The sequence below is a fragment of the Trachypithecus francoisi genome, unplaced genomic scaffold (assembly GCF_009764315.1).
Source record: "Trachypithecus francoisi isolate TF-2019V2 unplaced genomic scaffold, Tfra_2.0 Lachesis_group4, whole genome shotgun sequence".
Taxonomy (NCBI): domain Eukaryota; kingdom Metazoa; phylum Chordata; class Mammalia; order Primates; family Cercopithecidae; genus Trachypithecus; species Trachypithecus francoisi.
Window position 1 is genome coordinate 89,796,074 of NW_022681469.1, and position 16,904 is coordinate 89,812,977.

General features: G+C 37.5%; 1 protein-coding gene across 1 annotated transcript; it reads right to left on the reverse strand.

Moving 5' to 3' along the window:
- Positions 1–10,141: 10,141 nt before the first annotated feature.
- Positions 10,142–11,217, reverse strand: PRPS1L1 (phosphoribosyl pyrophosphate synthetase 1 like 1). The gene has a single exon (XM_033192767.1). The coding sequence runs from the start codon at positions 11,141–11,143 to the stop codon at positions 10,187–10,189; it is 957 nt and encodes a 318-aa protein (XP_033048658.1). The 5' UTR covers positions 11,144–11,217; the 3' UTR covers positions 10,142–10,186.
- Positions 11,218–16,904: the final 5,687 nt, after the last annotated feature.

Sequence of the window (16,904 nt, forward strand, 5' to 3'; positions counted from 1 at the left end):
AGGATCCATGAGAGATGAAGGCCGTGGTCACGGTAGGGGAAAGTAGCAGCTCAAGTACTGGTCAGAGCTGCCACAGGTATTAGTAAAGTAGTATGTGTTTTGGAATGTTAGTGCTCAAAACTGTCTTCTGCACTCAAAATGATCTCGATCAGTCTTGGTTTTGAGGCTTAGTGTTTCCTAAGCTTGCCTGATCATAAGAATCATTGAGGATAATCATTTAAAAATATTGTTTCCCAAGCCTCTTATCTGAAGATTCAGGAAGTCAAGAGTGGGAAGCCAGGAATTTGATGACTTGGCAGGTTTGGGAATGTATGAGTTGCCAGTAATTTCAGAAAGCCCCTGTGAAGGACAAAATTCTTATGAATGAGTAATAATTTAAGGTGTAATTTTCCTACTAGAGACTTGAGCACTAATAGGCAAGGAGCCAACAAAAGATCAATTTGAGGTTGTGTGCAGTGGTGCACTCCCAAAATCCCAGCGCTTTGGGAGGCTGAAGCAGGAGGCTTACTGAAGCCCAGGAGTTCAAAACCAGTCTGGACAGCATAGTGATACCCCATCTATCTACAAAAGAAAATAACTTAAAAATTAGCCAGGCATGGTAATAGTCCTGTGGTCCCAGCTATTCGAGAGGTTGAGGTGGGAGGATTGCTTGAGTCCAGGAATTTAAGGCTGCAGTAAGCTCTGACCTACACCAATGCATGCCAACCTGGGCAATAGAGTGAGACCCTGTCTTGAAAAAAATTAAAATAAAAAAGGTCAATTTGATGGTGACTGACTGGAGATAGAGAAGTTCAGAGCGTGTGATAGCTTACCTACCTTATCTGAATCTGCCCCAGCTTGCTGACTTAACCTCATTCTGCTGTGCCTCTTGCTCACTCTACTCCAGCCACACTGGTCTTCTTCCTGTTGCTGTAATTCATGCATGTTCCCACCTCAAAGTCTTTGCTCATGCTGTTCTTCCCGCATCTTCTGCTATGCTTGGAGACCTTCACAGGCCTAGTTTTTCTAATCCTTCTTTAACTGGTAGGTTATTAAGTGGAAAAGCCAAATGGTAAGTATACTAGTCTGTTCTCATGCTGCTAATAAAGACATACCCAAGGGTGGGTAATTTATAAAGGAAGGTTTAATTGACTCACAGTTCTGCATGACTGAGGAGGCCTCACAATCATGGTGGAAAGTGAATGAGAATAAAAGTTCCATCTTACATGGCAGCAGGCAAGAAAACTTGTGCAGAGGAACCCCCATTTATAAAACCATCAGATCTCATGAGACTTATTCACTACCACAAGAACAGTATGGGGGAACCACCTCCGTGATTCAATTATCTCCACCTGGCCCCACCCTTGACACATGGAGATTATTACAATTCAAGGTGACATTTGGGTGAGGACACAGCCAAAATATATCAGTAAGCAAGGAGGAAGAAGAAAAGCACGATTTTCAGTCTGTGAAACAGGCACTACTCATTGCCTGTTCCACAACCAGAGACTCCTTAATGTTGCAAAAGGGAGGCTCCCTTCCCATGCCCTAAGCAGTGAGTTATGCCAGTCATTATTTAGCATTTGCAATGAAATCAAGAAGAAAAAAATTAACAGTTTTCCTAGAAAAGAAAGAAAGAGAATGATGCATATAAAAACGGAAGAAGAAAGTCACTAGTTGCATAATAATTAATCAGGATAAAATGTGTTATTTAAAACCATTCAATCACTGCCTTATCTTTTCTCATTCTTACAGGGTACTCATAAGTATAATCATCTGACTGTATCTTTGAAATAGAATTAGGATTTGGGAAGCATCGTAATAAACACTAACTGAAGCCACTCTGAAGAAAACATCATTAATCATGTCATAGATAAGAGATTCTGTCAGCATCACATTTAGAAATTTATATCCAGACTAAATTCCCGTAAACAACTCTTGTGTGCATTAGGGATTAGAAAAAATGAAGTCTTCTTGGTTTACTATAACACTAAAAAAATATTGTTTAGGCCTAATTTCTCAAAATGGAACCCACCCAGGTACATGTGGTTTCCCAATTGCAGAATCTTTCCAGTACAGTTCAGTTTTCACAATGCTGCTGAATTCTCTTTAGAAAGTACTGTTTTCGCCCAGTGCTCTGGCTCATGCCTGTAGTCCCAGCACTTTGGGGAGGCCAAGGGGGGCACATTGCTTGAGGCTAGGAGTTTGAGACCTGCCTGGGCAACATGGTAAAACACCGTCTCTACTAAAAATACAAAAAATTAGCCAGGTGTGGTGGCACACACCTGTAATTCCAGCTACTCCAGAGGCTGAGGCACGAGAATTGCTTGAACTGGAGAGGCAGAGGTTTCAGTGAGCCAAGATTGGGCCAATGCATTCCAGGCTGGGGAACAGAGCAAAACTCCGTCGCAAGAAATAAAATAATATGAACTAAAAAAAAAAAAGAAAGGAAATACTGTTTTCACTGCATCAGCCATCTACTGAAAATCCACTTAAAAAGCTATAAGGGCTCCTCATTGCTCTTTTAAATAAATGAAAAATCCTTAGGCTGGTATTTAAGATGCCTACTTAGTTATTCTTAGGTTTACCTATCATTAAGTAAGGTTTATACCAATTTTTAAAAATCAACCAAAGCACAATAGCTATTTAGTACTCTATTAGTCTATTTAGATGCTATGCCTGCCTTCTGCTGAGATGGTTGACTAGATCTATGAGTCACACACTTAATTTCTTCAGCAAAAGTTTATCTAGCCACACCGTTGGCCTTCTATCCAGAGCATGATTTTCTAAGAATGAATTTCCTAATTTTCATGTTCTTTGCCATCTGGATAGGCTAAGAAACTCGACAAATCATCAAGTTCTGGTTCCTGTTTACTTTATTCCTTCCACATTTATCACTTTCCTCTCCCCTTTTACTATAAGTAGCAAGGAGGAACCAGGCTGCATCTTCAACACTTAGCTTGGAAATCTCAGCGAAATATCCAAGTTCATCACTTAGAAGTTCTGCCTTCCATCCAACAGTAGAACACAATTCAGTCATGTTTTCTGCCACTTTATAACAAGGACCGTCTTTCCTTCAATTTCAAATAACATACCCCTCATTTCCTTTTGAGGCCTCACTAGAGGCATATTTAATGTTGATATTCCTACCAACAATCTGCTTGCAAGGACACATATATTCTCTAAGATGAGAGAAGCATCTCTTCCTTCTGAGCCCTCACCAGAATCTCTTTTAACAACTCTATTTCTACCAACAGTCTCTTCGAAGCAATTTAGGCTTTTTCTTTCATATACCTCAACATTCATTCAGCCTCTACCATTACCCAATTCCAAGGCCACTTCCACATTCCTGCATATCTGTTATAGCAGGATTCCACTCCCTGCTACCAGAATCTGTATTAGTTTCCTGGGGGGCGAGGGAGCAGTAACAAATTACTTATAAACTAGGGGCTTAAAACAACAGAAATTTATTTTCTGGAGGCCGAAAGTCCAAAGTCAAGATGTCAGCAGTGTTGGTTCCTTATGGAGACACCGAGGGAGAATCTGTTTCTTGTGTATTTCCTAGCTTCTAGTAGCTGCTAGCAGTCCTTGGCAATTCTTGGCTTGTAGACACGTCACTCTAATCTCTGCCTCCATCATCAATGACTTTCTCTTTTGTGTCTCTGTCTCTCCAGCCTCCTTTTGCCTATTCATTCCTGTAATGGTATTTAAGGCCCAACCGAAATCCAGCATGATCTCACCTCAAAATCCTAAACTTATTTACATCTGTAAAGACCTTTTATCTAAATAAGGTCACATTCACAGGTTCTGGGGGTTGTGATTTGGATATATCCTTTTGGGGGCCACTATTGAGCCTACTATCCCTTTTGCTCCCCAAATTTCATGTCTGTCCACAAATATAACATGTTCACCCCATCTCAACATCTCCAAAAGTCTCAGCCCCTGATAACATCAACATTAAGTCCAAAATCTCACCTAAATGTCTTCAGCTCAAAAGCCTCAGATCTTGTCATCTAAATCAGATATGGGTGAGACTATGGGTATAAATTATCCTGGGGCAGCAATTCCTCTCTATCTCTGGATCATGAACATGGAAAACAAGTTATCTACTTTCAAAATACAATAGTGGGACAGGCATTGCATATCCTTATGCATGAACTGGGTTTACAATATATATCCTTATACATTCCTATTCAAAAAGAGAGAAATTGGAAAGGATAAAAAGGTTGTCAGTCCCAACACTGAAATCTAGTAGGACAAATTTAAGTAAGTTTCAAGACCTAAGACTAATTCTCTGTGGCTTGATGCTTGCTATAGACAAAAGGTTTTTGTCTCCCCAAAATTCGTATGTTGAAATCCTAACCCCTAATATGATAGTATTAGGAGGTGGAAACTTTGGTGGGTGATTAGATCATAAGGGTGGAGACCCCATGAATGGGATTAATGCCCTTATAAAAGAGACCCCCAAGAGTTTTCTAACCCCTCTGTCATGTGAGGATACAGTGAAAAGACAGCTGTCCATGAACCAGTAAGTGGGCCCTCACCAGACATAGAATCTTCTAGCACCTTGCTCTTGTACTTTTCATCCTTCAGAGCTGTCAGAAGTAAATTTCTGCTGTTTATAAGCCACCCAGTGTATGGTAGTTTATCACAGCAACCTGAGTGGACTAAGACAATGCTTCACTTGCTGGGGCCACAGCTCTAGCCTCTGAGTCTGCAGCAATAGCTCCATTAGCCTCTGGGCCTATGGCGGCAGCTCAGTTTGCTTCTGGGCTGTCCTCAGCAGCCCCAGCTGGCCCCTGCGCCACTCTGCCCTTAGAGTCATTCATCCTCTCTCAAAGGGTAGCACACATTTGTAGCTGAGTATCTCTATCAGTCTGTTTCTGGCTGTAGAATCCCAGAAGTCATGTTTCAATCATATCTTTTATGAGTTCTGAGTTTTGTATCCTTCTTAAAAAGGGCTCTCGGACAGATGTGGCAGCTCACGTCTATAATCCCAGAACTTTGGGAGGTTGAGTTGGGAGGATTTCTTGAGTCCAGCAGTTCAAACCTCCCTGGCCAACATGGTGAAACCCCATCTCTACTAAAAATACAAAAATTAACCAGGTGTGGTGGCATGCGCCTGTAATTCCAGCTACTTAGGAGGATTGCTTGATCCCAGAGGAGGTGGAGGATGCAGTGAGCCGAGATCGCTAGCCACTGCAGTCCAGCCTAGGTGACAATAAATAAATAAATAAGGCCTTTTAAACTATAAAGGTATATGTGATTCCACATTTTCTCGTGCTTTACAATTCTGTTTTTTATAACCTTTCCTCTGGAATTTATTCTTGTGCATCATTTAAGGATGAGATAAAACTATGGTTTCCCAATCAGTAGCTAGTTATCTGGCCCTATTGATTGATTAATGCTTTATTTATCTATAATATGCGAGTTTTATCATATATATGAATATATGATGTAATGCCTTTTTATTTTTTATTATTTATTATTTATTTTTTAATTTAATTTATTTTATTTTATTTTTTTTGAGGCGGAGTCTCGCTCTGTTGCCCAGACTGGAGTGCAGTGGCGCAATCTCGGCTCACTGCAAGCTCCACCTCCCGGGTTCACGCCATTCTCCTGCCTCAGCCTCCCGAGTAGCTGGGACTACAGGCGCCGGCCACCTCGCCCGGCTAGTTTTTTTTTTTTGTATTTTTAGTAGAGACGGGGTTTCACCATGTTAGCCAGGATGGTCTCGATCTCCTGACCTCGTGATCCGCCCGTCTCGGCCTCCCAAAGTGCTGGGACTACAGGCTTGAGCTACCGCGCCCGGCCTATTTATTTATTTTAAAGAGATGAGGTCTTCCTATGTTGCCCAGGCTGGTCTCTTAACTTCTGGGTTCAAGTGATTCTCTCATCTCAGCATTTTAGCCTCTGGAGTAGCTGGGACTACAGGCGTATGCCACCATTCCTGAGTTGATTTCATGACATTTTAACAGAATCCCCCCTCCTCTCTCTCTCTTTCTCTAAATATGGTTGTGAGCTCTCAGACAATGGGAATTGGTGTGTAGTGTGACGAACTGTATAAAACAGTTTTCAGGCAATAAGCGTAAGAACACTATAGCTTCAGCTAAGAGGTCCACTGCTTAGCTACCATAGGGTGAATATATTCTGCAGCATGTGTTATTTACTATTCAGTGGCCTGTCTTTTGTTTATTTTGTATTCTGTAGAGAAATTTGTCCCAAATGACTGTGTGAAAATAATAATGTTGAATATGCTTCACATAAGCAAGAAAATAGTGTTACAATGGGTCTTAAAAGTAGAGGCCTCAGAGAGGCTTTTGAAGAGGCACTTTCCAGGATACAGTCAAGGAAGTAGAAGGTTAAGATCGTGCAGAAACTAGATATTGGTAAGTGCTAACTTACATTAAAAATGCCATCCTAAGCATCACTGTGATCTGGATTGACCAACAATTGTATGAAGATAGCTAGGAAAAAACTATGGCAGGAGTCTCATCCCCACTTCGGAGAATCTGAGTAGACCGCAGAAGGGGTTGCCAAGGCAGGATATCAGGAAAGCATCTCCACAGGGACTTTGCGATAGCAATTCTCTGATAGAGTTGATTCAGTTATGTACCTCTTTCCAGTAACACAGTCCCTCCACTAAATAGGGTATGTGTATACTAAATTCCTGTAAGTATACCTGAGTCTGTTTCAGGAATATACATTCTGCAATATTAATTTATGTGTCCATTCCTGCATCAATACCACATTTTAATCACTGTAGCTTTGAAATGTTTTAATGTATTGTAACGCAAAAAAGATCTTGAATATTTTTGCTTATTGACTTTTCCAGATGAACTTTAAGAAAAGCTTGTGTCAAGTTCTCTTTTCTTAAAAATCCCTTTGGCCAGGTGCCTCACACCTATAATCTCAGCACTTTGGGAGGCTGTGAAGGGCAGATCACTTGAGTCAGGAGTTCAAGACCAGCCTGGCCAACATGGTGAAATCGCTTTTCTACTAAAAAAAAAAAAATACAAAAATTAGCAGGGTGTCGTAGCAGACACCTATAATCCCAGCTACTGGGAGGCTGAGGCAGGCGAACCACTTGAACCTGGGAGACAGAGGTACAGTGAGCCAAGATGGGGCCACTACCCTCCAGCCTGGGTGATAGAGGGAGACTCTGACAAAAAGAAAAAAAAAGAAAAATCCCTTTAAGATTTTGATTGGGTTCACACTGACTTGATAGGAAACTATCATGTTTGCAATATTGTTCTTCCTATCCAAGTTCATAATGTATTTATTCAGATATTTTCTATACCCTTAAGCAACTTTTTTTCATACAAATCCTACAGTTTTAGGATTTACTACTGGTCATGTTGTAGATTTTATTGTTTTAGGTTGTGGAAACATTTCTTTCGATTATGTTTTAAAATTATATTTTACTGGTATTTAGGAAAGATGTCATTTTATCTTACATACTTTCACTTTACTGACCTCTCTTATGAATTCTGAGTTTTTCTTTTCATTGTTGGAATTTTTGTTGGCAATCACAACATCTTCAAATAATGAAAGTCTTTCCTTCTGGTAATGATACCTCTCTTTTTTTCCTTGCCTTGTTCCCATTGGTTTAGAAATTTAATGAGAATGTTTTCAATGTTTCATCATTAAGTATGCCCTTAATTAGGTCTATACCAGATTTTCTCTAGCAAGTCAAGCGAGCTTTGTTCTATTCTTATTTTACTGAGAGTTTTATTTTTTAATAATATTGTTGATAGTAGTAAAGTTGCTGTGCTATATATGGTCTACATACATTTCTTTCAAAAATTTATTAAGACTTTTTATGAACTATTATGTATTTTTTCTTTTTAAAAAATCTTTAAAACCTGTGAAACCTATTATATTTGCTTCATGCATGCTTGAATTGTAAATTATGTTTAATTTCTATATTAAGTTGTGATAATGGAGTCATTTAAACCCTATAATACCTTTTCTTGATAATTTATGAGAGTTTTGTCAAAATTTCCTTCTTTGATTATGATGATTGTACATTATTCATTTCTTCTTATATTCTCACTGTTTTGTTTTTCTTTTTATATTTCCATGTTGAGTTGTTAGGTGGATAAAGATTCACGATGATTATAACTTATTGGTGGGTTTAATCAGCAAAGCACATTCCACTTTTGTTTTGACTAAAACTATGATTGCTCATTTCTTTTTGTTACCATTTACTTGGTATATTTTTCTCTATCTCTTTATACCAAACTTTTTAGATGTGTGTTCTATAAATAGCATATTATTAGGCATTTTAGCTACCCAATCTAAAAATGTATCTTTTATAAAATCAACCTATTGACTTTTGTGATAGTACATATTTGGCACTTTATCCTTGCTATGTTTTCTTTCTTATTTCCTATCTTCAGCTCGATTTGTGGAGTTTTGCTTATTCTCCCCCAAACTCCCACTCCACCTTTTTTTTCTTTCTAGGAGTCTGGAAGCTATTTATCCTATTCCTTTATTCTCTGGCTTGCTCCTTGCCCTTGAATTTTGGAAAATACGTTGTTTAAACTCAGGTTTTTCTATAATGTGAATGATTGTTGTTGATAACCTCCATCCAAAACTAGACAAGATCCTGAATATATTTACACTAACCCTAACTCCTCCCAGCCTCCCGTATTTTGTGGGTATCATCTGGTATTTTACAGATTTTTTAAAAAATTACTTCATAATGTGGCCCAATTTTTATGTGAGTTTTACCTTAATAACGGCCATAATCCTTATAGTAACTTCATAAAAATGATTTTTCTATCAGTTTCACGTCTCTTTTTTGCTTACCACCATCTCTTTTATTCTCTGTGTTCTTCTTGGCTGTATATGTTTTTTATTTTCAGTATCTCCAAGAAGTACTTTCAGGAAACATTAATAGTAGTATTTTCTGAGTTCCTTAATACTGTCTTCATATGTCAATGATAGTTTGGCTAAGCACAGAAATTTAGGTTAAAAATAATATTCCTTTAGAACTGTAAGGAAATTATACCATTTTGCTTACTGCCCAAGAGTTCAAATGAAAAATTTAAAGCAATCTGAACATTGTTTCTTTAAAACTTTATTTTTTACTCTTTGGAAATTCTTAGCAATTTTCTTTTTCTTGGAGATCAGAAATTTCACATGATAAATCTAGGTGTGGTGCTCTGTACCACTCCTCTCCACCCCACACACATATGCAGATATTTTGTTGGTTTTCCCTAAAAAGGACAATAACAACACTTTAAAAATATAAATCTGAGGTCCTTCAAGGGGCCAACAAAATACAAGGAAGAGAGATAAAAATTAAATGTTTAAATTTAACAAAAGGCACTACAATGTCACCCAACATCTACTACCATGGGAGGTAACAGACTAAGGAAGATTAAGTTACAGCAAAAATAACTAATATAAATATTAGCGATTACATAGCAAAAAGTGGGTTTGCTTTCCAGAAGACTAGGGTACCCTGACCGTTTGGGCCCAGTAGGATATTTAGCAAGGAAAAGGTCAAGATGGGTGGAGGTAAAGCTAAATCAAAAGCAACAGGTATAACTGAGAATCCAAGATAGATAGTCTCCAAATAGATGGTGACAGATCTATCTTCCTCCTCTCAAGAAGCATTTGCTGTACTTTGTTGCTTCCTCTCAAGATCCCAGTGGCTGCTCAAGCTGAAAGTTATCTATTCCTGCCTTTCAGGGGGTTTAGCAACCAGAACTAATTTTGTGGTTGCTCAGGGCTCTTGCTGCAACTGAGCATAGAACTCGGAGAATTTGTGACACAAAGTGGGGGTTGGGGCCAGGGGGTAGATTGGGTGGCTTTATTGCTAGTTGTTCTGAAAAAAGAAAACTCTGAAGCATTCACACATAAGCTTTCCAATCACTTTCAAATACCTCTACAAAACACCCTCAAAAGTCTGAAATCTTGCAGCAGAAGGGCTATAGTTAAAGCTGCTGGGCTCACAAAATCATCAAGGAAGCCAGATGAGACAACCCAGTCAGGAAATCCTAGTGATTATTCTTAACCTGTTTTTCCCTAATTTAAGGTAAACTCTTATATACCTGATGTGGGATGTACAAAGTTACACTGCAGCAAGCTGACTCTTCTGCTGAACTTCTAATCAAACCTAAGAAAAAATAAAGGCAAGGTTTATTTTTATTAATCTTATTTTATTTTAAAATAGCATAACCTAGAAGTTATTCTGTTATAAAGGAACATGGCTGAACAGGTAGGAAACAGATTCCCCATTATGAGTTCTCCTTATGGCTTCTGCAAGGATCATGGAGATGTCAATTACTCGTATTTTGGAGCAATGCTTCATCTTATCCTCTTGAGGTATGGTATTGGTGACTACCACTGCTTCAAAGCATGCAGTGTTGATGCGAGAAATGGCTGGGCCAGAAAAAATTCCATGAGTCAAGATAGCATAAACTCTGGTGGCTCCAGCTGAGAGAAGTTTGTCAGCCGCGAGGCAGATTGTACCACAAGTGTCTGCCATGTCATCTACAAGGATAGCCACACGATCATTCACATCTCCCACTAGCACCATGCAGTCCACTTCATTGGCCTTCTTCCGTTCTTTATGAATCAAAGCAAAGTCCACATTCAACTGGTCTGCAATGGAGGTCACTCTCTTAGCTCCACCAGCATCTGGCGAGACAATAGTGCAGTTCTTCCACTCAGAGATATTCTCCTTTATCCACTTCAGGACAGTTGGCTCTGCATACAAGTTGTCTACTGGGATATCAAAAAAGCCCTGAATTTGAGAAGCATGTAGGTCCATGGTGATGATATGATCCGCACCTGCTATAGACAGCATATTTGCAACAAGCTTGGCAGAGATTGGGGCCCGGCTCTTATCCTTCTTATCCTGTCGGGCATAAGGGAAGCATGGGATGACTGCAGTAACTCGGCTAGCTGAAGCAATCTTGCAGGCATTAATCATGATCAAAAGCTCCATTAGACTGTCGTTGATTTCGCCACAACCACTCTGAACGATGTAGACATCCTCTCCACGCACACTCTCATCAATTTCCACGCAGGTCTCCTGGTTGCTGAATTTCTTAGTCACCACCTTGCCTAGCTCCAGGCCCAGGCGGTCGGCTATTTTCTGGGATAAGTCCTGGTGGGAGCTGCCGCTGAAGATTTTGATATTCGGCATCTTGGCCAACTACCGGCGGCACTCTGTCGAGCGATCCAGCTGCCACCGAGACTGGAACGGAAGTGAAGCACAGACTCTAACGGCTTCCGGGTGTTACTCAACCGTTAGAGTCCCTTCCCCATTGCGGCGCGTGGTCCCAAATCGACCCCGGGTCTTTTGAAAAAATTCCTGCTTGCCACCTCCTACTTCACACTTTTGCTTGCCATCTCCCACTTCACACTTTTAAACTAAATAATCAAGAATTTACATTGTATGGAATTTTTTTTTTCTATTAGCACCAGTATTAGTTTCCTAGGACTATTTAAACAAATTTGAATGCATAAAAACATAAAACTTCTACAAAGCAAAACCCAAGTTTAAAAGGAAAATTACCTACCAAAGTATATGCAAAGGATTATTTTAGAAAGAATTTCCCCAATGAAGTGAGAAAAAGACAATAAAATAGAAAGTTGAAAAATGGCATAAATAGGCAATCACAGTAAAAAAATAAATGGTTAAGAAACGTGAAACAATTGAGGTAATCAAGAAAACGCTATTTTCACACATCAAGGAGTCAAAATGTTAAGATGGATAAGGTCTTCTGTTTGGATGGAATGTATAAATATGTAGGTTTTGCATGGCTAATTTTGCACGTAAGCTTTGACTCATCATGTATACTTCTAGGAATCTATTTCAGAGAAATTTTCACAAGCACCCCAAATATATATGGCTACATAGTAGTGTTGCTGTATTCATTCATTCAATAAATATTTTGTGAACACCTCCTATATATCAGGTATTATACTACTTCTAGGGTATAAAAATGGTGCATGACAAACAGTAATTGCTCTAGAATTGTTTATAAAAGGAAAATCTGGAAACCAACAAATATTCATCAATAGGTAAATTACCAAATAATTTGTGGTGTATACATATGCAACCATCAAACAGATTAAGTGTAATCTTGTGGAAAAATCTCCTAGGTATTTTTCTAAAGGTACAAAGTCAGTCACAAAAATATGCATAGTATTATGTTTATGTATTCAAGATTATGTGATACTGAAAGCATCCAAGTAGTATGGAAGTCCTCTTTATAATAATTACCTTTGGAGAGGGGAGTAGGTTGTGAGAGCTGAGAATGAAGGAGGACTGTTATATTTTACTGTTGTCAGTGTGGCATTTGAACATTTATTACTTTTATAATAAAAAAGATGAACAAAATATATTTGGTAATTAAATGTTTGTTAGCAAATTTTAAGCATACAACTTCCATGGTGTATTGGGGCTGGAAATAGTGAGGAAGGAGGTAGAAAGGACCATAGATGCCAATAATTTCATAAAAATAATGGAGGCATCAGATCAGATCAACCATTTATATCTTGCTAATTGTGTGCCTGACATTTGGATACCAGGATGTTTTCATTTAGCCTAAACCAAATCATCATTTTTTTCATATTGTAAAATAACCAAATAATTTAATAGATTTTCTCACCACACTTCTGGGGTTCCTTAATGTGTTGGGTTCATGAATAGGATAAGCTCAGAAATGGGATAAGAAATGGGGTAGGCAACAAAGATGGGTAAGATTCAACAATGTCTGTGAAAAACATTACTTAGCTATAAAAAGGTAGTTTTATATATTGAATGAAGTATCATTATAAACTCAAATAAACAGCTATGTTTTAAATATTACACCAAAATGATTTGCTGCTGATCCAATCACCTCTCACCTGACATCAACATGCTTTTCTCCCTAGTTCAGTCTCTTCCTGGTTGACAGTGTATGCCAGCCCATTTCTGTCTCTAACCCTTCATTTTTATTCTTTTTATCAAAAAAATAAAAAAATCAACAGACCTACCTATACCACATAATTCTCACCCTTAGGCAGACTACATAAAGTGATTTCTAAAGAAAATCCCGTAGCTTAATTTAGAAGCACTAAAAAGTATTTGTAGTTTCAATTTATCTTTCTCTTACTATTCTCAGTGTGTCACACATTTTTCAGTTTATTTAAGAAAACAAAACAGATTCTAAACAGGTTTAATATTACCTAAATAGGATTAAATGCTAATGTAAACATTTAAAACCCATACATGGTTGCATTTTCCTTGAGGTGTTAAGGAGGAGAAATTTTTGTCTTGCTGCTATTTTTGTTTCAAGCTCTAGCTGTTGCTATATGTTATAGTTCCAGAAATTTGTCTACAGTCATAAAATGTTAAAGATAGATATGGCCTTAGAGACCACCTAGTCTGATATTACAATTCACAGACAGGGAACTAAGGCTCAGAGAAATGAAGCAACCTGCCTGGGATCTATCAGCTAAATAGAGGCAGAGTGTGGATTAAAATGTGGGATTCCTGAATTTCCAAGTAGGGCGGTGTCAACTATACACTTTTAAGCCTTTTCTTTGAGATTTATCAGAACAAAGGAAAAATTTAAAAGTACTACAAAATATTTGCATAATTTTTTTCTCTTTTACCAAGCAACTACAATAAAGAACAAAATCCCAAACATGAGACTGGAAAGATTTTTGCTTAAAAAAAAAACAAAAAACCTTTTCCCAGAAAGAAATGAACCATTAGTAGTGTCAGGGAAGTAGCTTTGTTATTCTGACAGTTCTGTTACCTACCTGTCTATTGCAAGGGGATTTAGTGTCTGTTTACTTTGGTCTCTGTAGGTTGAGAGGGACATCTGTTTTATCATTGACTGCTTTTCATAAGTTACAGGTAGCAATGATGCCTATTGCATAGCACCTTCTATTAAGGACATTGTTTCTTAAATTACTCTGGAAACAAAAATTGTGATATAGAGACAATGCCTTATCTTTCTCCTTCCCAAGGCAAGCATATTTAAATGTCATCTTTATGGATCTGTGAGAATTATTGTGTTTTGAAGGTCTTTTGAGTCAATACCCAGAATATATATGTATATATATATTACCTTGGTAATAGTTTCTTGCTTTACTGATTATTCTTTTACCCTTCACAATTCCGACATAAATAATTCAAAGAGAGTTCTGATGCAGCTTGATTGGCTAGAGAAAAAAGAAACTCAGTCAGTCCTTTCAGAAAGTGAAGAAAAATGGATGTTGTATTTTAAATGAAATAAATGCTTTCACTAAACATATTTGCAGTTGACAAAATGCTAGATGTTTAGGTGGCAATTATAGTTTTTTGATAAACTGTCAAATCTTGTCACAACACATGTTACAAACAGGGACTGATTTAGATGTCCTTTATGACAGTTTTGTGTAGGTTGAGAATGTTTGGCAGTTAATTTCAAACGAGGAACATATTTTTCTTTCCAGCAGTTATCTGCTTGTTTATTAGGCAGAGTTTCTTTGTGCCTTTAATCTTAACTCATTTGACTCACAGTTCCAGATCATTATTGTAACATTACTTTACCTCATTTATTTTATTCATAATAATCATCCACAATACTTTGAGAAAACAATTTCCTACAAAGCTTCACATTGATATAAATGCTTTAAGGTTTGTTTTGTGATTGTTTATGATTAAAGTTGACTACTCTGAGTGTTTACTGAGCTTTTGGTTGGAAATCTGTCATTTATACAATAAGTGTGTAGATAGCAGCTAAATAAAGCTGAGTGAAACAAATAGAATAGGAGAAATTTTTGTGATTCAGAAATGTGGCTTTAATTCTGAGTGTTAGACTCATGAGGGTATTTTTGAAATGCACTTCGGAATTTAAAAAAACTTCTTGGTGAACTTAAAAATCTTAGTGTAAAATAATAATCTTGGAATGACAACAAGGTTACATGAGCTGAATATGTCATTGTAAAAGACAGACAAAGGAATACATAGAGAGGTTCCATAACTAGCAAATTGCAAATAAAAAAAAATCTTTTCAATATTTCTGTGACATATTTTAAAGTATTTCAAAGCAGTTTTTGATAATGAATATTTGGTTTTTCACATGCAATGTCAGTCTCATGAAATCAATAAAAAGATATGTTAATTTTATTTTGACAAAATCCAAGCTTCATTTATACTATTTAAACCTCTTTATTTATTTATTTATTTATTTATTTTTTATTATACTTTAAGTTCTAGGGTACATGTGCATAACGTGCAGGTTTGTTACATATGTATACTTGTGCCATGTTGGTGTGCTGCACCCATCAACTCGTCAGCACCCATCAATTCATCATTTATATCATGTATAACTTCCAATGCAATCCCTCCCCCTCCCCCCTCCCCATGATAGGCCCCACTGTGTGATGTTCCTCTTCCCGAGTCCAAGTGATCTCATTGTTCAGTTCCCACCTATGAGTGAGAACATGCGGTGTTTGGTTTTCTGTTCTTGTGATAGTTTGCTAAGAATGATGGTTTCCAGCTGCATCCATGTCCCTACAAAGGATGCAAACTCATCCTTTTTTATGGCTGCATAGTATTCCATGGTGTATATGTGCCACATTTTCTTAATCCAGTCTGTCACTGATGGACATTTGGGTTGATTCCAAGTCTTTGCTATTGTGAATAGTGCCGCAATAAACATACGTGTGCATGTGTCTTTATAGCAGCATGATTTATAATCCTTTGGGTATATACCCAGTAGTGGGATGGCTGGGTCATATGGTACATCTAGTTCTAGATCCTTGAGGAATCACCATACTGTTTTCCATAATGGTTGAACTAGTTTACAATCCCACCAACAGTGTAAAAGTGTTCCTATTTCTCTACATCCTCTCCAACACCTGTTGTTTCCTGACTTTTTAATGATTACCATTCTAACTGGTGTGAGATGGTATCTCATTGTGGTTTTGATTTGCATTTCTCTGATGGCGAGTGATGATGAGCATTTTTTCATGTGTCTGTTGGCTGTATGAATGTCTTGCTCAAAAGTCACCATTTATTTAATTCTAACAATAAACATTGAAACCAGTTGTGCACTCACCTAAGTGAAAATTGTGTACCATTTGTTTTGGAATGATTCTGCAATTCTCAAACCTCAGAGCATCAGGATCATTGGGAGGATTTGTTAGAACACAGATTTCCAAGCTCCATCCCCAGAGTTTCTCATCAGTAGGCCTGTTGTGAAGGCCCACAGTTTGTGTTTTTAACAAGACACTAGACAAGACTGATGCTGTTGTTCTGGTGAACACACGTTTGAGAATCTATTTCATTTTATCTAAATGTATTGGCTAGATGCTTTCCATAAGATTCTCCTATTATATTTTTCATATCTGCAACATCTTTAGTACAATTCCCTTTGTCATTTCTGGTATTAGATTTGTGTAATTATTCTCTTTCTTTTTGATCAATTTCACCAGCAGTCTATTGATTGTATCAGCCCCTACCAAAAAACCTAATATTTGAAATGGTTGATGTATCATACTTCATTGGCTACTTGTTTTTCACTTTATTGACTTCAAGATTATTTACTATTTACTTTCATCTCATCTTTGAGTTTATTTTGCTGTCCCTTTTCTAATTTGAGATGTGTGCTTAGCTTACTATTTACCACTAGTAAAGCTATATATTTTTCCTCTAAGTACTATTTTACCTGAAGGTTTATGTGTAGTATTTTTGTTATTGTTCAGATAAGGCCAGTTTCCGATTTGGGTGGCAATTTTTTCATTTCAGGGGTTATTTTATGGTTTATTTCTTCATTTACAAATATATGGGACATTTCTAGATATTTCATTGTTTTGGGTTTCTTGCTTAATCACACTATAGCCAAAAAACATATTCTCTGTGATTTTAGTCCTTTGAAATTTGCTGCAACTTTTCTTATGGCCCTCCATGGTCACTTTTCATA

Excerpts from the sequence above, each read along its gene's own strand:
- PRPS1L1 (XM_033192767.1), bottom strand. The coding sequence starts at position 11,143 with ATGCCGAATATCAAAATCTTCAGCGGCAGCTCCCACCAGGACTTATCC.